General features: G+C 41.9%; 1 protein-coding gene across 3 annotated transcripts; it reads left to right on the top strand.

Moving 5' to 3' along the window:
• Nucleotides 1-7164: 7164 nt before the first annotated feature.
• On the top strand, nt 7165-24554 carry erg (ETS transcription factor ERG). 3 transcript variants are annotated; one of them, XM_030792843.1, is made up of 11 exons: nt 7165-7271; nt 13055-13272; nt 13527-13529; nt 17235-17392; nt 19316-19519; nt 20953-21033; nt 21418-21492; nt 21962-22024; nt 22181-22237; nt 22560-22607; nt 23003-24554. In XM_030792843.1, exons 1-11 carry the CDS (start codon nt 7254-7256, stop codon nt 23521-23523), a joined length of 1446 nt encoding a protein of 481 aa, XP_030648703.1. In that variant the 5' UTR covers nt 7165-7253; the 3' UTR covers nt 23524-24554. The 3 variants fall into 3 exon arrangements, with proteins under 3 accessions (XP_030648703.1, XP_030648701.1, XP_030648704.1); XM_030792841.1 differs by lacking the exon at nt 13527-13529; XM_030792844.1 differs by lacking the exons at nt 13527-13529; nt 20953-21033.
• The last annotated feature ends 717 nt before the right edge of the window (nt 24555-25271 follow it).

The raw sequence follows: 25271 nt of genomic DNA on the forward strand, positions 1-25271 counted from the left end.
AGCACCTCGCAGATCTGACTGGACTTTTAGAGTTGAAGCACTTTTGTTCTGCTGACTCTTAACGTTATCTGCTTCTTTCAATTTCTCAGTTCAAAAAAGCAATCAGAACAACGACTCCCGCATTGTCCGTCAACTCTTAAATCAAACTCATTAAAAAGCAAGGACTTCTTTATGACGTTATGAGACCCGGCGGCTTCCTCTTTCAACGGGCGGTGTCGTTCGCCGCGCTCCGCGCTCTCTGCGGGGCCAAACTTGAGTTACCCTCCGTAACTTTGATTTCTGTTCTTCCCTTTGGGGTGATCTGGCCGACGTTCAACTTCTGGCCACGAGGCTTCTTCGGTTGGGATTGAACATCGCTGACCCTGCGCTCAGAGGACTGTAGATCCTTAATAAATGAAAGGTTGATCCAGTGCTGTGAGGGACAGCAGCTAAACATTATCCCCATCCTCACGCTCCAAATTCCAGTCCAAGGAGCAGGCCAGACGCCTGGCCCGGCCATCCAAGAAATCTGGCATTCAGGAATTTTATTTGCACTGGGATCAGACCATGGCTCTTTTCTTTCTCCGCTTCTTTTTTTTTTTTTTTTGCTCTTCGAGTGGATTTTTCTCTCTCTCTCTCTCTCCCTCTCTTTTTTTCTTTTCTTTTTTTCTGGGGGGGGGGCTGGTAAGTTCTTTCTTTTTTTTTTTTTTTTGCGTTGTTTGTCAAGGAGGTAGGGGAGGAGGAGGAGGAGGGGGGGGGGAGTGGAGGGGGGACAAACTTGCGGTCTGGTCACGTTCTCTTTGGGTTCTGAGCGGCCTCCGCATGTGGAGCAAAGCTGGGCAGATACTTCAGTCATTTGTTACCCAGCAGTCTCGGCGGGGTTGCTGCCAAGCTGTGACAGAAGCACTGACACACTCACTCACATGTGCAGAGCCCCGGCAGCAGGCAGGCCAGCCCAGATGTGCTCTCCGTGGCAACAGGGGAGAACTTAGGGCTCCGCAGCGCGTCGAGGTAATCCCCCTCTTCTCTCGCTCTTCTCTTCTCTTCTCTTCTCTTCTCTTCTCTTCTCTTCTCTTCTCTTCTCTTCACTTCTTCTCCTCTGTTCTCTTCTGTTCTCTTCTCTTCTCTGTGCTCAGTCTGTCAGGCTGGCATCATTCTGTGCGAGTGTCTTTTCGGCTGTGTGAGTGTCTCCTTCGCTGTGTTCACACTGCCAAACCAGCGGGCACACCATTTCACCCGCTCCGAACGATGCGTTCAGATCCAGGACTTTAAACGGCTCAGAACTGTTGCTTGCATTTGTGTGTCTGCATGTGTTGGGGGGGGGGGGCTTACCTGTTGTTCTGTCTGAGGGCAGTTTGTGGTTTTGATGAACGTAGTTCATTGATTTATGCATTTATTTCTTTTGTTTCTCAAAGTTACATTACAGTACCAATTTAGGTCCTTTAGTTGCTTATTTCAGTAAACATTTCATTTAATATAACAAACAACGAACCGCTATACCTTTATTGTACTTGAACCACCAAGTCCTTCCAGACATTGCTTTTTTTTCCAGCATAGGCTGTTGTGTTGATGGATGCACGGAGCGCAGTCCTGGCTGCAGGACAGTGCGAGGGTTTGATGGCTTAGGCCAGGCTGAACACTCCAGAATGACTGTTTATTTCCACTGTCATGATGACTGATGTGGTACCACTGAGTGATCCAAGTACGCTACACACTGTCTGTAGTGTCTGAGGTCCCGCTCGGCTAAAAACATTAAGTGCTCAGTTCTTGGCATGGCGTGAAGGCACTGAAGCTGGAGGCCTTGTGTTTCTGCCAGCAGCAGGTTGCTCTCAAAAAGACACTTGTTGTTCGTTTAATGACTTTATTTCATTTATTTATTTGTTTGTTTGTTTGTTTGTTTGTTTATTTATTTATATGTCTTTTTTTTTTTTTTAAAGTCTTCTGGACCGGGTTGCTGGGGGAATCTCTCCCCGATGAAATTCCACTGATCTAAGTTGCGCTTTAAGATTGACGGTCGTGTCAGAGGTCCATCCTTTAACGTCTTTATGTCTTTATTTATTCACGTCCCTCATCTTTGCCCTGATGGATTTTGACAGCAAAGGGCCCTTGTTTTGTGGCTCTTTCTAATTTTTATAATCGGTGCCATCTCGGGCCTTTTGACATCAGAAGATTTAAAAATAAAATTTGAATGTTCTTATTGACCATAAGCACATCTGGAGATATTCTTGAGGTTTTCAAGGTTCTGTCCGGAGCATTTCATATGGACAGCAGGTGGGGGTTTTTTTTTGTGTGTTTTTTTTTTTTTTTTCAGTCGACATGATCTGTATTAAACAGTTTCTTTTTTTGTCTAACCCTAAAAGCAAGTTGACTGTTTATTGGCTGTTGTTGTTTTCTGTCAGCAGAGCGATTGCGAGGCCATTGCCGTGAGAATGGTGGAATTCCATTTCTCTCCTTCTCTCCTCCTGGCCTTTGGCATTCTCTCTGACAGTGATTTCCTGTGGCGTGGCTGAAGCCCTCCGCTTTTGAGCCATGACTCATTGTGCTCACATGCCGGTGGTTTGAGTCTGAGGACTGATGAAACAGAGAGCAGTGTGATATTGAAAGAGGTAGAGAGCAAGAGAGAGATAGACAGAGAGAGAGAGAAAGAGAAAGAGAGAGAGAGAGGTTACCTCAGTCAAGTAGAAATCTTGAAGAGGTAGAATGAAACCAGACGAACACTGATACGCACACTCACACACGCACACACACACACGCACACACACACACACACACACACACACATACACACACACATCATGTCTCTTTGCAGGCGAGGTTATGTGGTTGACCACTTCCTGGTTCACCCACACAACACACTGAGTGACATTCCTGCGCTACCACTCTCATAGTCACTCCTGAGCCGCATGCTAACGTAACGACTGCAGTCGTTTTCTGTCACCACGACGATTCATTCACTGCCTCCCCAGAGAGCTCCGGAGCTATCTGTCCTCTGTCTTCCTGTCTCTTTCCCTCTGTCCCTGTCCGCCGTGTAGCACGGCTCAGACCTCTCCAACGGAAAACACATGGTTTGGCCTGAGGGAGGGCAAGACAGCGGTCTTTATTTATCATGCTCTTCTTCTACTTCTTCTTCTTGCGTTTTGGTCAAGCAACAGATGACCATTATAACCATCAGAGAGAAAAAAAAAAAAAATGTTATTTTTTAATATATCTGTCTGGCATCTGCGCTTAATTTAAATCATATGCTGTTTCGTGCTCTCTCTCTCTCCTTTATTATTATGGCTGCAGTAACCCATGAGGTGGTGGACTGTAGCATTTAAATGGAGAGCAGTGTTGCGGAACACTGAATACCAGTGTTTATTGTAAATGATACTTTAATGTCCCCTATTCACTTTTGTGAAGGCTTCGAGGCACATCTGACGGCTGTACTTTGTTTAGTTATGGCTGGGTGAAAAAAAAAAACGCAACACAAAGTAGCTTATAGACTACCTTGACGTCTCGTTTTTCGAAAACAAAACACTCAAGCGTACCCCGCCGAAAAACGTTCCTGTTGGTCACCTGATGAAAATGGACTTGTTAACTGCCATCTAAATGTTTGCGAATAGCTCTACAGATGTTAATGGTAAGTTCTAAATAACCTCATAAAGTCTTATGAAGGGTTCACTAATGCAGTAGGTATGTCTATAAAATACGCTGTAGAGAAACGACGGCTTCCTGTTTCTCCATTACCACACCAGTACCCTGAGGTCTCTCCTTAGACAGACCACCAGTGCAGGGATGCTGCTCCCCATCATTCCACGTGTTATGAAATCTGACGAAAATATCAGCTGGACTTTATTAGCTTTTTTTTTTTTTGCTAGGTAGGTATTTTTTGTGTATTAGCATGTCAGGCGGTTCAGGGCATCAGATACACGTTTTAAACACGTAAATGTCGAACGAAAGAGAATTTCACCGTTGCCTCTACACGTGAAAGATTTGCGTTTTGTTTCTGAATTCATTCGAGTATTTAATGACTCAGAACCTACGTCTGACTGTTGCGCTACAATCTGGGTAAAAGTTCAGTGTTTCCAGGACTCAAGTTGTGAAAACAAAATCAGGCAGCTCCGGCCGAAGATTGTAGGCCAACTTGCTGCATGGACCTTTTTGAGTTTACTTAGCTCTCTCTGCCCACAAGTTAAGTAAACCCACGCAGCCTATGCAGTCGCTGGTAGTGTCTGAAGTTGGAGACCAGGGAGGTCATGCTCTGTGTCCAGTTCAAATGCATTTTCTGAAGAATTTAGGACTAGTCTACTCATTCGGATGAATACAGGATCCGTAATACAGGATCCGTAGCACTGTCCCCTTGAAACAAACCACATTTTTTACAACATAGAGGGAACAAAATGTGGTTTATTTCACACAGTGGTGATGTAACCCCAAGCAGAGACAAATCTTTCACGGGTGGCATTTCAGCTCTGGAGACGGACGCTTGAAGGCATATGCCTTTTAAATATTTAAGACCTGTTTGGTGTTTTTCATTTTTTGATTCTTGTAATCAGCCTTTTTGACTGAAAAAAAGAGAAACATGAAGTCCTGTTTTGGGGCTTTTTTTTTTTTTTTTTTTTTTTAAACTGGATAACTAATGTTTCACGGGGATCCATTCTTATTCTTAACCTGGGAGGTGTCACTGCATCCTGGTGTCTGTAGATGGGGCTGTGAACAATGTTGATTAGTGAACCACACTGGGGCACACTAGTCACTGTCACTCTCAGTGTGCTTTTCCTGTGTCGCGCTAGTGACTGCGAGTTAGTACACAAAGATACAGTCATTTCTCAAAGTGTTTGCTTAAGGCAATAAATCCAAGCTTCTTACGCACACAAGTGCTCCGAATGGCGCTTCCCCCTCTTAGGTGAGTTAAGGATGTGGATGTGCATTCTGAGGAGAACAGTTGGAAACTGTATTTATAGCCGAAGCAGAGAAAGGTGTGAGGCTGGACAGGACATTCCTGCGATCGGGCCCAGCCCAGCTTCCCAGCCCCCCACGGGGCGAGTGTTTCCACCACGAGCCCACCGCCGTGGCCTCCGTGTGTCAAGCGGCACTGAGCCACCATGCCGCACCATGAGAGAGGAGCACAGGTCACTTCCCACAGATTTCCTGCAAAGGCCATAAAATTCAAAGCGAGAGAGAAAGAGAGAGAGAGAGAGAGAGAGAGACAGAGAGAGAGAGAGAGAGAGAGACAGAGAGAGAGAGAGAGAGAGAAAGGGAGGGAGAGAGGGGGAAACATACAGAACTGTTTTAGGATATAGGTCTCGCACACAATATTGCAACACTGGTGTAATCAGAGGTCATTTACCGAAACTCTTTCTCTGCGGTGGATCTCTTGGTTCATTTGTACTAGAGTATGCACACGCACATACTGTAAATAGCAGACTAAATTCTGCTCTCCTCTTCTTGTTTGTTAAAATGTAGTTAAAATGAATATTTACCAAACGGTGCTACAAACGGAAAGTAAGGTCGATAGGATCATATTTTGTGATGATTTGCGTCTTGAGCAAAACAATCTCTTCCCTTTTCCCTTAAATGTAATCAGCAGATGTGGCTTGTGATTCTCTTTTGTAAGGCTCCTATTTCAAATAATTGCAGAATAGCCATTTCACGCAATACTGGCACTTGTACGCCAGGTTAGCTGTAGTAATACATGACCAATTGTTCTCTTATGAAAATATATGCGATAAGATATTTATAAACAAGAAAACAAGTATGAATGAAAAAGACTATTGAACTGGCAGCTCAAGGGCCTTTATCTCCGTAGAATTAACTGATTTCATAATGCTAAAAATCAGCCACTTGTCACAGCTTCCTCTTTGTAACTGTCAGCCCACACTAACATCTGCAGTTTTACAAATACAACACTACACTATGTTTGGGACTGTTCCACCAAGCTTCTGAAGCAGACGTAGACCAAAAAAAAAAAAAAAATCGTTTTTCAAAACCAGGAGAGTTGAGTTGAGAGTTGAACTGTGTGTAACGGTATGGTTCGGAAAGGTAAAATCGCAGCACTAAAATGTGCAGTGTAATTGCACTGAGTGTGTGGGCCATTTCAGGGGGTTAGGCTGCAGGATGTGTCAGTCTTCTCTACGTTTTTCCTCGTTCTCTTTTTCTTTCTCCCCGCTCTTATCAGCTCTGCAGACCTGCCCTTGTCCTCTGCTTGTGATCCAGGCTTGAATGCAGTTTATGCTGTCTGAGGTACTGACTGAACGCGTGCCGTTTCCCGCGTGCCGTTTACAGGTTAAATCTGAGGATATTGTCAGGGGGGAAGCGTGTGCGGTTTCACCCAGTCTCTCTGAAAGTTCTTTACCAATTGTAGCGGTTGTGGAAGCGCCTGTTTGAATCCGTGCCTTTTTGGAACGGCTCGGCGAGCGATGACTCACATTCAGTTTCATTTGGTGTCATCATTCGGTGTCATCGGGCGTGTTTGGACCAAAATTATGAGGTGAAGAAATGTGTTTTAAAAAAAAAAACCAAAAAACCATAACCCTGACAAATTAGAAATGAATCCGTGAGGACTCATTTAGTGGTGACAACTGTAAAGAGAAGGGACGTGTGGCCACGGCGGTGAAGTGAAACAGGAGAGTCTGTGCAGCGTCTGTGTGCAGAACTGAACGCAGTGGCAAACGCTGGCAAAATGCAGCTGCGTCTTAACTGTTCGACCTCTAGAGGGGCACACAGCGTGAAAAGCGTGTCAAATATGGACTAGATGATCAGACATCTGTATCCTGTAACCGGTCTGTCTGTCTCTTTCTCTGTGTGTCTCTCTCTCTCTTTCACACACACACGCACACACACACGCATACACACACACACACACACACACACACACACACACAGTTGCGTTCACACGCTCACATTAACAAACTAATACCAACATCATCTCTTCGCACCTGTCTTAAAGAGACCTCCACAGTTGAGGCAGTCGACTCAGCTAGTTAGTACCACATCCACCCTTCTGGGAGAAAAGAAATCTTCTACCACACACATCATCAAGAATAACAACATTGTTTTTAGCCCTTCTTATCTCCTCACTCCCAAATATCCTGTTTCTTCGAGTCGTGGTGGCCAGAACCAATAGAAACCTCTTCCTGATATTGGCTGACTTCACTTCCCAGCGTTAGCACAGTCTCATCCGCTCCAAACAACGCTCGGTGGAACTTCAACTAGCTTGCCGTCCAGATACAAATATAAATACATACGATTTATTTCTGCATTCGCACAACAGGACTTAATAGTCCTGATCAAGAATGGCTAGCACCATTAAGGTAAGTGTGAAATTTCGGCCCCAAAAAAAAAAAAGAAGTTTTTTTGCATATACGTTTGCTTTTTATATTTTGGTCACTTTCGAAATTTTTAGTCGCACCGTAGTGAAAACAGATTGAGCGGGAGTGGGTGACACCCTTTTTTTTTTTTTTTTGCCATAGCAGTGCAGTAAGATTTCCTTTTTTCGCTGCCTTGTAAATTTCCTTTTTCCTATTCTGACTGTCTGCATGCTTTTGAAAATCTTGCGTGGGGTGACCAAAAGGCTGATTTGGTTTCATTGAATTCTGAACTGATATTGGGTCCCAGGGTCCCCGTAAACTCATTTTAAAAAAAAAAAAACATCGCTGTTTTGCCCGACTCTCTGACTGATTTCATTCCTAATTTTTATCATTAATATTATGATAGATTTGTCCATTTAAAACAAAACAAAAAAAAATCTATGGATGTCTCGAAGGAAAAAAAAAAAGCCTTGCTATTGAAAATCTTGTTTTGTGTAGAAAATAGTGAAAAGAAACATTAAGTGCAATTGAGGTGTCATATATTAAGGCAGTTTGAGGGATTGCGTTAGGTTTTTTTTATTGAATCTCTTAACATTAATGCGTTGTTATATTCGGCAAAAAATGACATCTGTTTGGTTTGTTCAGGCTCGATATTTCTCACCTCAATTAATGCTAGACCACAATTCTCTTGCAATAACACTCTAAAAAGGAGGTTGTGATATTTTGAAATATTTACATTTGAATAAGGATATGAATGACATGATTACAATGAAGTGAGAATGTGATGTCCATTGTTTTCTTTAAACAACCAGGTCGGGCAGCCAGAATCTGCTATAAGCAGTACAGGACGTTGATTCAGGCTTGGTTTAACCAAATGCCTGTTACATGCTGTACAAAGATGTTTTCACTGAGCACTTAAACATTGCGGGAACAATGAAAAAAAAAAGCCACAAAGGCCGTAATTATGTAATCAGTTGTCTTAACTGACACTGGATATAACAGTACACTTGGGGAACCAAACAGACATGTTTAAAGGGGGAGCTTGTCTTTTGTGTTCTTGTTGAGATGCGGACATGGTTGGTTCTCAGAACAGAAACAAACGGGACTATTGTATGTAAACTCTGCATTGTCCTGCTGTGTTTGTCTGTACAGGTTTACATCTAAATTTGATTAGTCTCTCTCCTGCATCTCCTAATCCAACTCACGAAAGAGGAGCAGGCTTCAGTTCATTGTGTTTGATGGTTGACATGTAATTGAGGGTCGTTGAATAGTGTTGCAGAAATTTACAGAAAGAATTTGAATGTGTCATTTGAACATGTCTGTTTATTCGATCATCTGTTCATCCACATTACATAAGACTTTGATAATATTACCTAAAAAATCAAGAGTGAAGACTAAATTGCTTCAAAACAGAACAAATAAGTTGGGAAACTGATGTTCCCATAGCAATCATCAATTCTCCATTTTGCTGGACTGTGTTTCAGATGACATCATGTTTTTAGAGGCTTTTTTTTTTTTTCGTTGTTTGTTTTGCATCAGCCCTTGACTTCGTCTGGAAATTTTGCACTGTTGCCCTCTGAGTATAAATTGAATATAAATGAGCTGAGGTTTTCAGAAAATAAAAGTACTAAACTTGGATCTTCAAAACAAGATGTACATAAATCTTTTCATCTTTTGAGAGAAAGTCTATGGAAACTCTAAAGTAGAGACAGCGGAGCTTTGAAAACACCTGCTGTTGTGGACAAGAATCTAAAAAAAAAAAAAGGACATCTTTAATTCTTTTTTTCAAGTTCACATTTCTTTGTCTGGAAAATGCGGGGGAGCTCATCAGAATACCTGCTAAACACTGTAAAAAAAGACATTTCTGAATGTTCTTTTCCAAACTGTAACTGGCCTTTTAACACTGTAAAGAATAATGAAGATAGCGTCTTAAGTGTACGTCAGAGCAGTTTCACTTGTCTTGGTTCTCATAGAGGAAGCACTGTGACCTGGATGAATGTCTTTTCTTGGTGCTTTGACCGGTTATACAGCAAGTCAGTCATGCCCCAAGTCAGACTTACATGATCCTATGTACCTCACCAGTTCAACAGTGGCCTGTGTCACTGGGTAGTATTATACCAGACTTATTGGGTTATCTGTGTAGGTTTGTATTTTCTGTCGGCGTGTGTGTGTGAATGGTGGCTGAATTAGGGAAGTGGATCCTTTGTGATGTTTGGAGATCAAAAGGCCTCATAAAGCCAAAGAGTAAGTGGTGAACCCAGATTTTGCAGCTGATTATTTCAAAAGTCCTGAAGGAAGTTGTGGCGAGCCACCATTCTCCTGTGGCTTTCCGGGATGTGTTAGGCTATTGAGGGTTACCGTTGAACCTATTACTGACCCACTCCATCGCTGAAGTTCAGATGAAACATAAGGCATGTCTCTCCATCTAGAAGTGCTAGCATCAGCCTTCAAAAAACGATGAGAAGATTCTGAGGCAACTTTGCATCTCACTTTCACCATTGTCTGAAACTAGACAGACATTTTTGGCCTCGCTTTCACGTTTTTCGTCTCTCAACCGATATCTCTCTTGTCGGTCTGCTTTCTTTTGCACTAAATGCACGTTCAAAATTCCTCTTCAGTGGTGACACCAAAACACCAGAGGTTAAACCAACAAACCAACCAATCAACAAACACACAAGTGGATCTGGCCTCTTATTTCAAGACAAAGTCATACTGTTGAAGGCATGGCAGAGCAGTGGGCAGACACACACACACACACACTCTCTCTCTCGACCAAGTGGAAAAGAGAAGAAGTAGAGGAGTCAGGGAGTGGGCTATAAAAACAACATGCTGAGTGGCTGTACACTGCTGTGTTCTGCTGATGACAGGGAAGTGTGAGGGCACGGTCCGCGCTGTTGACGTTACTCAGAGGTTAATGGACCTGGCTCCCATGGTATGGCCAGGGCGTGCCCTTCTCTCTCTCTCTCTCTCTCTCTCTCTCGCTCTCTCTCTCTCTCTCTCTCTCTCTTTCCTCAAGCCTCCATTAGAGACGGCCAAATGCTCCAAGGTCCTCAACGCCCAGGCCACAATCAAAATGCCGATGGATGAACACTTCCTCTTTTCCATTCCCCACCTCCATTATCCCACACTATCAGGAACTTTCAATGCAGGAAGTGCTCGGAGTGGGGTGCTTCCTGTCTGCTGCTACACTGACCAGAAGGGGGCAGGGGAATGGGGGTCGGGGGTGGGGTGGGGGGGAGTGGGGACGCTGCTGATGGCTCTGAGCATGAATGAATTCTGTATCTCAATGACGTTGGAAATTCTGAATTCAATATTGAATGACTTCAGCAGATTTGTTATACAGCCTGTTATTTCAGAGAAATAAAGGGGAATATAAGACGAAGGAATGGAAAAGACATTACAGTAAACTACTTTTTTTTTTTCTTTTTAGTTATTTTGTTTTTCTTTGTTTTCTTTTTTTTTTTTTTGTAGAAGAAGTTATAATTGACATTGTCAGGGATTTCGTCTTTAAATTTCCTCTGTTAACCAGACAATAAATCAAATTGTCCTCAGCTGGATTTTTAGAAAAAGCATACTTATGGTATTCAAAATAACGAGCCAATGAAATACTGGAATAACTGGTCTCTCAGTTCATTATTTTGAAATGAGAAATATTAGGAAAAGTTCGATTAAAAGAATAATTCCCATTTAACCATAGAAAGGAGGTGACTGACTGTTGTAATTTTCTTTGCAGTATATTATAGCTTGAAGGTCCCTTTTACCTTCTGGTTAGGGCTTATCAGTGATGAGAAAATATCAGTCGACTCCCTTTTGGTACATAGACTGCTAGCAGAAGGAAAAATTGGGCTGAACTCAAATCCCCCCCCCCTCTCCCTCTCTCTCTCTCTCTCTCTCTCTCTCTCCCCCCCTCTCTCTCTCTCTCTCTCTCTCTATGTCGCTCTCTCTCTCTATGTATGTATCTGTCTCCCTCTATATTGGTGCTCACTTGCTTTGGCTCAGACAGCCTGATTGCAAAACAGTGTAGCGCCTGCTCTTTGATTTGAATTTGACCTGTGGTGGAAATCCCGGGATGCATGCTAAGATCTCCTTTCTGTCTGTGAGGCTGAGATGGAAAGTCTTGAATTTGTTGCATTTTATTGCAACATATAAAGGAACATCAGACATTGAATTCCCTGTGCTTTAAAATAGCCAGAATCAACATCGCTTTTGTTTTCTCCCTTCTTTCGATTTGACACTAAGCAAAAGTGCTGACCTCCTTCTCCTCACACACACAACAATGGGCAAACCAACATCTTCAGTGTTTATCCACCATCCAGATCTTTACCCAAAGCTCACATTGTGATTGCTGATGACTCCGTGTGGCTTGACTTTGCTCAAGTCATCCAGCAGTGCTGGACATTCCATAATATCAAATTTGAGTATGTGTGAAGCCGTGAACATGAAGAGTAGGGCAGAGGCACCGACTTGCAGTTTACGGTAGACGAAAGCAGCGAGTGCCCTCGTGTTCGTTTGAGCCATGTCAGATTTTCGCTCGCTAATATCTTTTGCAGCTGATATATCAAGGAGAAACCAAATAGCGCCATAGCAGTGCGCTCAGTGACGTGGCTTGCTTCCCATCCATCTGCAGTCCGGTCCGTTCAGACAACCTGCTAAATCAGAGCAAGGTGACTGGCGATTGGCACGTGTGAATGGGTGCTGGTTACTTGGCAGAGTTATCGCTCTTAGCTTCCACGGTAAGAAGTGGCCAAATGGCAAGCAAGGAAATTCTGCTAACCCGCGGAAGAAAAAAACAACAATACAGGGAAAATGATACACGCAATCCACGTCATTAGCACACCGTATTAAGAGATGTTTTTTTTCAAGGTGAAACAATGGGTTTCTTTAGCTCACATGGTGTGAGTAAACTTTCAGCCTGGGATATTTGAAGATTTTGGATGGAGAGGATGGGAAAGATGACTGGAGAGTCTTCACATTTGCCTCAGGGCTCGAGACAGCAAGACGGCTAGAAACTGGAAAACTTCTTTTTTTGTTAAAGAAATTTATAATGGATGAAATGTGAGCGACTTGCTAGTGGGGATAATTAGATCCAAAAAAGTTTAAAAAAAAAAAAGAAAGAAAAAAAAGGGGAAAAAAAAAACAACGTGTTCCAAGTAAAATGTTTTGTTCTGAGTGAAATGTGCTCAAAATAAAATGTTTTTTTTTTTCTCTTCTGCAAGTAGCGATTATCAGATAAATCAGATAAATCGAGGATGCAAATGTCCCTCTTTAAGAGTTGTGGTTTGAAATAGGATATCCAGTGACTACATTTGCTCGTATCTGTGTGAATGTGGTCATTCTGTGGTCTAGAACGTGTTGCATCACTAGAGCTTTGCAGATGGTTTCGTGTCACTCCCCACCTTTCTATCTGCACCATTGCTAATGCTGCTTTGACTAGAGTTTCGCTTGCAGCTGAAACTTAGAATATGAATAATATTTTTTATTTGAGTTTTATTATGAAACTTTTAAACGAGGAACACCTTATCAGTTTTTGATCGACTTCTCCTCTTGTCTCGTGTGTTTTATTATACTCAAATGGACCCACTTGTAGTAAAATAGGAGAAAAAAAAAAAGAAAGAAAAATCAAGATCAAAGATTTAGAAAATAAGTCTGAAAATATATTCATTATTTATTTCGATTTTATTCATTTTATTTTCAACAAGTTTTTTGTCGGATTTAAATATTGGATCAGGACAAATTCAACACAGATCCAGTCAGTAAAAAGAATTTTGTGTTTGTCTCTTGCGTAGGAAGCGTTGTCGGTGGTGAGTGAAGACCAGTCGTTGTTCGAGTGTGACTACGGAACGCCACACCATCCCAAGACAGAGATGACGGCGTCCTCGGCCAGCGAGTATGGCCAAACCGCCAAGCTGAGCCCCAGAGTCCAGCAGCAGGACTGGCTGTCTCAGCCTCCCGGTCGAGTCACCATCAAAATGGAGTGCAACAGTGGCCAGGTTAATGGCTCTAGGTAAGTCTCTCAACAGCTTATAGGGAGGAAGGCAGCAAACACACAGAGGAGGCAAATGAATCTTACACCGGGACCAAAAGAATGTTCAGTTTCATTGAACTCAGTGGATGCTTCTAGGTGCTGTCCAGTGCAATGGTTTTTCGTTTGAGAATTTCATCCTGCCCTTCAGTTGATGGGTTCTTTGACTGGTGTCAGGGTGGGTGGAGCCTGTCGTAAGGTTCCATTTCTGATAACGGTCTGGGCAGGTTTGTTAGTCGGTTTGTGGAAAAATCTCCCATTTCAAGTCTGCAGTAATTTTGCTGTAGTAAGGAATATTAGAAGTGTCTTGTGATTCAAATTCCTCACCATAGACCTCTATATGTCTCGTGATCAAATAGGTCTGTTTCTCATGCTTGAAATCAACGCTTTAATGTAAGTATCATTTAGTGTCCCAGAGAGGTTAAACGCGACATAGCTTGTTAAGGAGATAACTACTGTATACATTTCAAGGCATAGTGTTGCATTGTAACCATCAGCGGCCTGACAGCTTGCCAAACACGCTGGGAGTTTAATCCCTGTCCCACAGTAGAGGGGGAAAAACACAGAGAGGTTCAACCAAGACACTGATGCAGTTGCTGCTGCTGCTGCTGCTGCTGCTGCTGCCTCTGCTGCTGGGAGACCCAAACTCAAAGCAGCTGTACCCCCCCCCCCCTCCAGCCCAGATGGACCGCCACGGTGGTGATATTTACAGCACGTCTCACACGAGCCTGCGACCCCCCCCCCCCCCCCCCCATTCCTCCCATTTTCTCCCCTTCCAGAGACACCCCAGAGAAGATCCTAATTTATCTGGCGGGCGATATGCAGAAAAGATTGTTCCAATTAGCGCCGAGTCAGAGAGCACGGGGAGATTTACTGCACAGATCAACGCGCAGACAGTCCTGCTTCTCCTGCAGGCCTCCGCCACAGGGCGACCGTCCAGCTGCCTGACAGAAAAAGAGCCATCGGCAGGTGTCCGCACACATGGAGCGAGACGCATGAATAACTGGACCATCTAGGGGCTTGTGCGTGGCCCGCGCTCTGTGACAGTTCACGTTATGCTTACTGCTTACAAGTTTACCGAAATAAATATCATACGTATATCCCACCAAACTGCAGACCCAAGGAGTTGTCATAAATTTCACAGGAATTCAAGTTCTTGGAATTGGACCTTTTTTTTTTTTTTTTTTTTTTTTTTAAATGAACTAAGTTCAAAAAACCCAGAGTGCTCATGGGAAGTCGGTCCCAAGGTTATTTTGAGGAATTAAGTTGAGGAGGTCTGGGACGGATATCTACTAGATCTTCGAACCTTGAAACAATAGCCAATGCCCTTTTATTCAATTTGTAGAAACATTTGGAAACCTGTTTGTATATGAATTCAAACAAATTATTCAGAAAGTGCTTACACGTTCCTTCATAGTCCCAGTGAGGCCTTGGTTAGTGATTCACAGAACGGGAAAGAGCGATTTCCAAACACTCCGTTCTTCATTTCTCCGTTGTTTTTTTTGTTTTTTTGAACCAAGGAGAAAAAAAAAAAAACTGATCCCCCCCCCCCCCCCCCCCCCCCCATCCAACACTGTGATACTAACACAGTACTACTGCCGTGTTAATCCGTGTTAGGTAATTAAGTTAAATGTGCCACAGGCACCGCCCTTTGAAAACAAATTCGACACGTTTCTCAGTAATGCATAGCATCCCCAGGTTTTGAGTTATTCATATGAAAAAAAAAAAAAAGGAAAAGCTGAGGGGAAAAAAAAGAACGCATATGGCAACTTGGCCGGTTTCCATAGTAAAGCACACATCAGATACTTTTGCAATTAATGCTTGGAAGTCATACATAGTATGATCCACTGCCCAACCTGCTGAAGTCTATCAAGCACAAATTGATCACAGACAATAAAATACGCTTGCAGTTTTCCTTTCCAGTTGGGAGCAATTTTCAGTTTTAGCAATATAACGCAAGAACATAAGGAGAGAGCCATTCAAAATAGAGAATGTTTTTGTAATTAGAAATCTTGGGTTATACAGAAAGCAAGTGAAATACAATGACAGGAAACTGAATATGCTCAAAAGAATTGTGCTCAATTGTTTAGTTGAATAAACACTTTTACAGTATTTGTAAAATATGTATGCCATTTTCATCATTATCAAGTGACATGAGGGTAGTTAAAATGAACCGAACATGAAACTGATCACAATGAATTGTTTGTCTTGCTGAATAGCGGGTATGGATGGCGTGTACGGGGAGTCTGCCGATTAGCGTTGCATTGTTGAATCTAATGAAAATCGCAGAGAGCGAACAGATGGTCTCTGGCTTGTTTTCTCCTTCTTTTTTTTTTTTTTTTTTTTTGATTACTGCCTTTTACTTAAAATATGGCTCCTTAAAAAACTCAACGTTCAGGGGATCTGTTATGTACAGCACACTCGCAGGCGTTTATGAACACATGTAACGGACACCTCCTCAGGGAGACCACGTTGTCTGCCAAGCGAGAGGGGAAAAAGCACTTAAGGTGGTGCAAGTCCTTGTAGTTTTGAAAAAGCTCAAAAGAAGTGGAGGGAGAGCTGATGTTAACGTTTCTTTTGAAAGCCAGAACTCTTTGGGTTTTGAAAAAGAGGAAAAAAGATACCCCCCCCCTTTTTTTTAGGTTATTTATTTATTTATTTTTTAACAGAAATAACCCCTCTGAGATATCCTCTCTCAGAACATAGTTCTATTGTCAAAGTTAAATACAAGCTGCTTGGAATTTTTTTTTTTTTTGTTTCTCTGACAGTCCTGTGCTTTTCAATAACTGGGATTATAAGAGGTCACAGACGCGGGAAGAGCGCTGTCACGGCGAAACGCTACGTCGGGGACACGCTTACAGTTGGTTGACACATGACTGTGATTCCGCTGAAGGGTTCACGTCGTTTATGTCTTGGCCCTGACGAGTTGATATGAATTTTATGTGACATTCCAGTCATAATCCAAAACATCTGGTGGCTGCGCCCACCGGGGACTCTCCAGCCCTGATTATGGGTGAATAATAATTCTGTTTGAGGTTATTTATGGTATGCGAGGGGCCCCTGGCATTTTAATCAGCATTTTAGTCTCATTTCAATCGATATCCTTACCCCTTTTAAATGGAACCTGGGGACTCGTTGAGCACAGGTTTAACGGTGGAAAAGATGGTTTAAAGAATGTTTGCTTCACTTGTAAGGTCCGTTCAAATCATGGGAAAGCCTGAGACTACTTTGAGATACTGGCTGCAGTGGACAGATGTTTTGTTTTGATTTTTTTGATTATTCAATTTTTGACCATTTAACAGATACCAATGGCTAATCTTACGGAGATACAAAATATGTCGGACGATGTATTTTAGTAGGAGTAAACATTTAAAGCAATGTGTTGTGATGTGCTCATAACAGTCAATATGATAGAAATGTTCAATGCTATGGCCAACAACAAAGTCCTATGACATAGCATGAGTGATTTACATTAATTACCTTTTTCATATGGAGTGTAAATAAACACCCTTTTGTGAAGTTATGAAAAATGCTGGAAGAGAGTTGTGTCATTTATCTCACAGTTCAGGGTGACAAATGAGAATCAGTCCACAAACGAGACGGTGTTTTTTATTCATTTATGAAATTTTTTTGGTCATTATTTGTTTTGTTAATTTGTTTTTCTAGAATATTAAACCTGTTGTAGCTTGTTAACAGGGTCAACGTTTTATGGCTGGCATCTCCTCTTCTTTTTATTTATTTATTTATTTATTTAAATCCACATTGTAATGTGTGAACATATTTCAGTGTTTCATCATATCACAAAGATGTTGGAAAAGATATGATGAAATGAAACACTTGTGCAAAGCCTTTTTTTTTTTTTTTTCTTTCTGAGAATGGATGTTGCTCAGGTCTCACCCTGTGTGTGTGTACATTTGTGTATGTGTGTCTCTGTCTGTGTGTAGGAACTCTCCGGATGACTGCAGCATGGGGAAAGGGGGGAAGCTGACGGGAGGCGGGGGAGACGGCAGCGTTTCCATGACCTACGGCAGCTACATGGAGGACAAGCACGTCCCTCCCCCAAACATGACCACCAACGAACGCAGGGTGATCGTGCCCGCAGGTACTGCTCCCAATCCACTAACCCCCATCGTGGTCCCGGCCCGACATAGGCTGCGTTAGGTTTGGCCATATTCGCCGGTCTGTCGCTAAGATGCACTGGACTGGGCGTAGAGTGCGAGTGTGTGTTTGGGGGGGGTGGTGTTGCGGGGGGGGGGGGGGGGGGGGGGGGGATGGGTTTGGCCGGGGGTGGGGGTCGGTTGATAAGAGCCCAAATACCTCTCCGTCTCTGCCCACATCCATCTTTCACGAGGCTGGTTTCCGGAGATCTGCTGTACAGGAGTGTTTGTTGCGAATGTGCTGCTCCTTGTCTAGACCATTTCCTATAGCCAGGGTCCAAACGGGGTGGGGGAGCTCCACAATGGGGAGTGGAACTGATACTGTCTGCCAAAATGGGAGAAAGGTATTCTTATCAGAAGCCAGGAGGCACACACCTACTGTAAGAATATGGTATCTCCATGCATGGTATTTTTTGCTGTGTTTGTGAGTCTTGTTCATGTAGAATGTAATTGTTTAAAATGGTGTGTTAGACCGTGTAGACGTCAGAAAAGTTTCCGTTTCATGTATATAAAACAACACATTGATAAATGTAGTTATATATGTAAAATATTGTATATAGAACGGATTGAGACTGTTTTTGCAATTCGAACTCAGTACTAGCTGGTCCGTCTGACAGAGATTCATCTAGTTTTTCCAGGCAAAAGTCAGTTGTGCGGCACTTGCTTGCTTGCGCATACTTTCTTGGGTTGAGCAACAGTTTCTGTCTTGTAGTGCAACTTCCTCCTCAACTGAAGTTGACAAGGACAATGACAAGGCACGTTAAGAACATCCTGTTTTTGCTTTTCATTTTCAGAGGCACAATAGGCGTGTTGCTCAGTGGAATTTAATGGGAGGTCAAACGCTGTGTTGTTTTACCGTCATAACCTCAGGAAATATAATTCTCTGAGATGGCAATATTGGTGATCTGTAAATGTCCACACGTATCTGATAATCTTCAATGCTACTTTATGCAAGCTGCTATCATCCCGTGTTAGCAATACGTTTATTTGTATTTAATACATTTATGACAAATATTGGATTATCTGTCTATTACGCTCTAAAAATAGAAGAGAGATCTGCATTCAGGTATTCTCTGTGTTAGATTTGTTGTTACTTTAAACGCAACCCGTTAGTGTCAGTTTTAGGATCCAGATATTCAGTATTACATTAGCATCGGTGGCATTCTGTTTAGCAGCTCTGCCGAATTCTCTCAGCGCACATGAAACAGGGTCAATAGCACTGTATACAATGTTAATAATTCAAATTCTTTTTTTTTTGTCTGTTGGAGACTGTGAAGCTGTGTATGTGAGATACTGTAAGCCTTTTAGTCAGTCAACATATCCACTGAAGCAAGGAATGAATCCATTTTTTTTTTCTTTTTTTTTTTTTTTAGCACTTGTATTAATGCTTTTGTTTACTCTGGCCCTGTGCCATGGTGCAGTTCAAAAGAGGCACACAGTGGACTCCTTCACAGAGGAGTAGCTCAAATGGCCAAAGAGGCCCAGGTCTTACTGTGTTTTCATGAATATCAGCCATTTTGTGTCTCCTGTTAAATTCATCACGTGCAAATGAGGTGTGCCAGACATGCAGGAGGCTGTTTCACTCTTTCGCTAAGCCCCAGCATATTATTATTATTATTATTATTATTATTATTATTATTATTATTATTATTATTGTTGTTGTTGTTGTTGTTGTCATTGTTATTGTTATATTATAAACATCATCACCATCATCATCATCATCATCATCATCATCATCATCATCGTGAATCATTTACAAAAAGAACCACAAAAATGCTTGTTTTTCTTCACTCTCTTTCTTGCAATTTTAAAATCTGTAAAAAAAAAAAAAATAAGCCGATGAGAGCAAGCTTTGTTCTCTCATGTAGACCCCACCCTGTGGACGACGGAACACGTGCGTCAGTGGTTGGAGTGGGCAGTGAAAGAATATGCCCTCCTGGACGTGGACATCTCCCTCTTCCAGAACATTGATGGCAAAGAGCTCTGTAAGATGAGCAAAGAGGACTTCCAAAGGCTGACTCCCAGCTATAACGCAGAGATCCTGCTCTCCCACCTCCACTACCTCAGAGAGAGTAAGTCCCTGTGCCTGGCTGTTCATCTGATCCAAATCAAACAAACACAGCCAAAAGACGCATCTACGCAGCTCTAGTCTGACTCCTGCATGAATCACAAAACACTGTCTTATCCAGCTCCTGCAAGTCTGACTTAAAGAAACAGTTATTGTAGTCGATTAGATTCGAAATTAGGTTAGAAAACAATCCTTACAACTTTTCAGAAGCGGAGTTGGGTAGTTTCTTGCAGCCCAGTCTAGCATGTGTTCTGTTCTGTTTTCGCGGGTTCACAGACTTTGCATGGGAGAAGAATGAGGTCTGTGCTTTTGGTGCTTTGCAGCATGTCTCTGCGCTTTTTTATTCTGTCATTACACAACACATATGGACAAAGCTTTTCTTCAATATACAACACACACACACACACACACAGAGACACACACACACACATGCACACATACACACGCACACACACATTCACATTCACAAACACAAGCACACAGAAAACTCTGCTTGAAATATGTTAATCTGATTTTATAATGAAGATCAATTCATCCTAAATAAAGTGGTGAACAGACACTGTGTATTAATTTACGAAAATAAGTCTTTTCATAAGACGAGTCTCTTCCAGCTATTACACTTTAACTTTTTGAAACTTGTTTTGCTGAAAGTGCATGTTCCATATCAAACTTGGAAAGGCTTGAAAAAAAAAAAAAAGAACAGCAAACTGCATTTTAAGAAGGAAAAAAAAAATGAAATAAAGAAAAGACTGTTGATGCGGCATGATTTAAATAGTAATGAGAAAACCATAGTGTGGTGCAGGATCTCTGTGTGAGCTGGGCTGACAGAGACACAGACACTCAGTGCCCCAGACATTCCCAGACACTGGCTCTGACTCTACACACAACTGGAAGAGACACATGCGATGAGAAAGAAGAGAAATATCACCCCCCCCCCCCACCCCCACCCAAAGAAAAAAAACCTGTGCCTTCATCTGTCTTATCTTCTTTTGGTTTTTAAAATCTACTTTCTCACTGGCTTTTCTTTTTTGAGAGAGGAGAAAATTGGTCGAAATATGTGATTTTTGCTAAAGACTGTGGGTAGATGTGATTGACTTCTATATTTGATTTGGCTCTCTCTCTTTCGCCATAATAACATGGATCATGCCTACACACACACACACACACACACACACACACACACAGTTCCGTGACTCTATGTTCCTCTCTATGCTTGTCTTTGTGTCCTCTGGGTTCTTGTGTTCACAGGGCAAACTTATTTGCTCTTCTTTGGCCTGGCTTTTCTGCGGCTGTCACCTCTTTTCACATTAGCACATCATAGGATGTTTTGAGGTGGATGTTTTCTTTTCTTTTTCTTTTTTTTTTTTCTTTTTCGTTTTTTTCTTTTTTTTTTTCCTTTGTCACGGCTCTCTTTCAAAAGAATGTTTTGTTTCTCAGCTCCACTTCCTCACTTGACTTCAGATGATGTTGACAAAGCCTTACAAAATTCCCCACGGTTACTGCATGGCCGTAACACAGGTAAGCAGATCCTGCTCCACCCCTCTCCCCCACCCCGCCCCCCCCCGCACCTGTCCTCTCCAGCTTTGCTCCAGCCTTTACCCCCCCATCCCCCCACCCGTCAGGCCCACATAGTGCTGACTCAATGGACTCCATATCAGTGTAATGATGAATATTTATATCTCTGTTTATTCGCGATCAACCGATGTATCTGTTTTAGATATGACTCTTCCTTGGCCTACACTTTTTTTTTGCATGCAACGACGCACATTCTGTTGTGGGTACATTTCCAGTGAAAGCACAAACAATCTGTACACTCAGATTGTTAAAAAAAAATGGACGCAATTTTTCATCTGAAATATGTTTTTTTTTTTTGTTGTTGTTGTTGTTGTTGTTGTTCCATAGGAGGTGCAAGCTTTATTTTTCCAAACAATCCAGTGTACCCCTCAGATACCGCTCCAAGAGTGCCCGCCAGACCAGGTCAGCTTAAGTCGACGTTATGGGCTGTATAGCTCATACTTTATTTTATTTGTGTATCAGGCCACAGAAATTGGATGGCTGAGGAATGAATTCGTAATGTAATTTTAACCCTTAAGCATACTTAATCCTTTTGTCAGAGCTAGATTCATCCTAGACATGTAACAATTTAATTTAGTTTTGAAAAACATACCACCCAAGGAACGCTATGAATCACCAACAGTCACTCAGTTGTGTTTCCAGTAAACAGACAACAAAATGTGAGGAGGTTTTTTTTTTTTTTGTCATTTCTGTTTTCCCTCTCTGTTTTAATGAGCGAGAACTATGGCACTCAACTGATCCCCATTTGAACCGCTGAGGTGAACCACAGAATTTCTCTGAACCCTCAGCTTGTCCTCAGATTACCTCCCTCTAGTGGTGATTTTGGGAACTGCACACCATTGAGTCTTTTCTTTTTTCCTTTTTCCTGCAGATTTGGCCTATGAAGCAGCCAGGAGATCAGGTTGGCCTCCCCAACCCGTGTCAGCCACTAAGGGTAAGCCTAACACTGGGAGTAATTTTTTTTTTTTTTTTGGCAAGTTGTGTAAGCATTTGTCAAAGAATGCATAAACTGATCTTCACATGATATTTACATTTATGAACTGCGGTTGCTCATTTTAAATTTATATCTTATTACTGTTTTATTACAAAGGCTCCCAACCTTCACCTACCATTGTGACTAAAACAGAGGAACAGAGACCTCAACTTGGTGAGAAGGACTCACAATATCACTATTGTATTATTATCATCACAGTACATATATTTATATGTGCACATATTATATATGTGTTATTATTTAAATTCCCAAATTTTATCATTGTTATCATCACAGTACATGTGTTATTATTAAAGTTCCCAAATTTGATCATTATTAGCATCACAGTACATATGTTAAATATTAACGTTCCCAAATTTTATCATTATTAGCATCACAGTACATATGTTTTATGATTAAAGTTGCCAACTTGTATTAATATCATCACAGTACATATTTTTAGTAATATTGTTTTGTATTTTTACCAACTTTTCAGATCCTTACCAGATCCTGGGACCCACAAGCAGCCGTCTTGCAAACCCAGGTTAGCACTAGAAAACGCTGGAGAAACTGATTACTCTGACATAGATTCTACAGCTTTTTTTTTGTTTTGCCTGTTAATAGATAGAACAGCCTGTGCTTTAAACTTGTACATATAAGTACATTAACAATAGATGTCCTGACAAGATTGTGTGTTTGTACCGTCTTCAGGGCAGCATATTACCAGTAAAGATGCCACTGTAATTCCATCTCAGACCAGTATTGATTTAGCTGCTGTCTGCAACTGACAGAAATGTTCTTCTCTGTGAATTCTTTCCGGGTGTCATTTCTCACCATATTATAAAACACCTCAAGCTACCCAGACTGGCTAGAGTAGATGTACATGGAGTGGTAATGCACATAGATTATAATAGCAACATGTGTGTCGCTCTTTGCCAGGATCAGGACAAATTCAGTTGTGGCAGTTCCTGTTGGAGCTCCTGTCTGATAGCTCCAACTCCAACTGCATCACCTGGGAGGGCACCAACGGCGAATTCAAGATGACCGACCCGGACGAGGTGGCGCGGCGCTGGGGGGAACGCAAGAGCAAGCCCAACATGAACTACGACAAGCTTAGCCGCGCGCTACGCTACTACTACGACAAGAACATCATGACCAAAGTTCACGGCAAGCGCTACGCCTACAAATTCGATTTCCACGGGATCGCCCAGGCGCTGCAGCCCCACCCGCCCGAATCCTCCATGTACAAGTACCCCTCCGACCTTTCCTACATGAGTTCCTATCATGCACACCAGCAGAAGATGAGCTTTGTTTCCCCCCATCCACAGGCCTTGCCCGTCACCTCCTCAAGTTTCTTTGCCACCCCCAACCCCTACTGGAACTCCCCCACAGGGGGTATCTACCCCAACACCAGGCACCCAGCTGCACACATGCCCTCTCATCTGGGCACTTACTATTAGGGTGGGCTAGAGAGCAGCATCTCATGTCCGTGTAACTGGAGGACAGAGGAGGAGAAAAGCAAAAACTACATCTAGGGCTTCTGTCTGGCTAATGTTGCTATTAAACATAAAGGCAGAAATTTAAAAAGGAGGGGGGGAAGTGAAGGGATGATGTAAAACAGAGAGAAAAGAATGTTAGGAAATACAGAACGCATTAAGAAAAAGAAGATTGTGAAAACATTAAATGTTGTATGTTGGTAAGAGATGAGGAGTAAAATGCATAGAAACAGGAGGGTGGACACATGGTATGCTTGTCACGTACTTGATGTGAACTTTGGACTGTCTGCAGTGTTGGAGACTGTAGTTTTTGAAAGGGATTGACAGTAAGTAACCTACTGGATGTGACTGAGGAATGTCAGTGGACAGTAGAACAGTTTGCAAACGTACCAAAAAAGGGCCATTAATTTACAACAGAGAGCAATTGCTGCATGAACAGTTACTTATAGTTATATATGTTTTTTTTTCATATTCAACTACCTTTTTAAGCAAACATATCAAAGACAGTTACGATGACCGTGTAAACAGGAAAGATAGATGTGATCAGAAGATGGTTGTGGATTGGAGCTGGTGGACACGAGGGTTTTGACAGGTTGGGAATGCTAACAGTATTAGCAACAGTAAACTGTGAAATAAGCACAAGCAGGATGTGGTGGAGAGACAAAAATAAAGAGCTTAATAGACCACAGACGCATAAGAGTGATACATGACACATAGCGGTGGACGAGATCACGGAAAATGGTAACCATCAGAGAGGATGGTTATGGAGGGATACTGAAGTATGTGAAAACAAAGTATTATTCCGTTTGGATATTAAAAACTGCCATATATTATCAGTATTATGCTACATAGTAGTTTGAATGGCATTATTGACAGTAAAGGGAGGATATTTACTTGATTTCTAATCTCGAAAGGAAATCCTTGAATATGATTCTTCTATTTGTTTTCAGAATTTGGAAAACTGGAATTGTGGCGGGGTTTGAAAAATGTTTTTCTTTCTTTTCTTTCTTTTTTTTTTTTTTTTCTTTTAACGACCTCAAACCCTTTCGGATGGAGGTGGAGTTAAATCAGTGCCTTACCAAAAAAAAAAAAAAAAAAAATGACTCCCCCACTGAACTGAAATGATTCATCAAAGCAACAATTTTGTATTATTATAATGTTTCTGAGTCGCAAACGCTGTGCGTTTGTCAGGTTGAAGTTTTCCTTGTCAGTTTTACATTTCCTTTTATATGATAGATATATAACTTATGCATTTAAACACTACGAGTTGATCTCAGCCAGCCAAAGACAACTTTTTTTTTTATCATAGATATAATGAAAAAAAAAATTCAAATGGACCAAAGTAGGCATAAAACAATTAAACAGTTGTGGCCTTTGAACTTTAAGCTCTGTATACGGTTGTTTACAATACATACTATATGTGCTAATATAAAATGCATTGTTTGTATTGAAAAAAAAAATTGTTGGACTGGCATCATATTTCAGACTTGGTCAGCATTCCTGGGCTTTGAGTTTTAGTGATAGTTGTAAGACTTCAGTGAAACACCTACTGTAGAAGCCATAAAAGCTGAGATAATGGACTGAAATACTGAGATTGTTGACAAAGGCAAGAAAAACATATATTTTGATAAATTATATGATTTTTCTACTGTGTCATTTTAATAAACTATTTTTAAACCAGTTGTGATTCTCTCTGCTTGTGGTATCGGAGC

Source organism: Chanos chanos, chromosome 15, assembly GCF_902362185.1.
Source record: "Chanos chanos chromosome 15, fChaCha1.1, whole genome shotgun sequence".
Lineage (NCBI taxonomy): Eukaryota > Metazoa > Chordata > Actinopteri > Gonorynchiformes > Chanidae > Chanos > Chanos chanos.

Excerpts from the sequence above, each read along its gene's own strand:
- erg (XM_030792843.1), top strand. Across the intron at positions 19,520-20,952 it reads CCTCCACTACCTCAGAGAGA|CTCCACTTCCTCACTTGACT; the intron begins GTAAGTCCCTGT and ends TTTGTTTCTCAG. Across the intron at positions 21,034-21,417 it reads ACTGCATGGCCGTAACACAG|GAGGTGCAAGCTTTATTTTT; the intron begins GTAAGCAGATCC and ends GTTGTTCCATAG.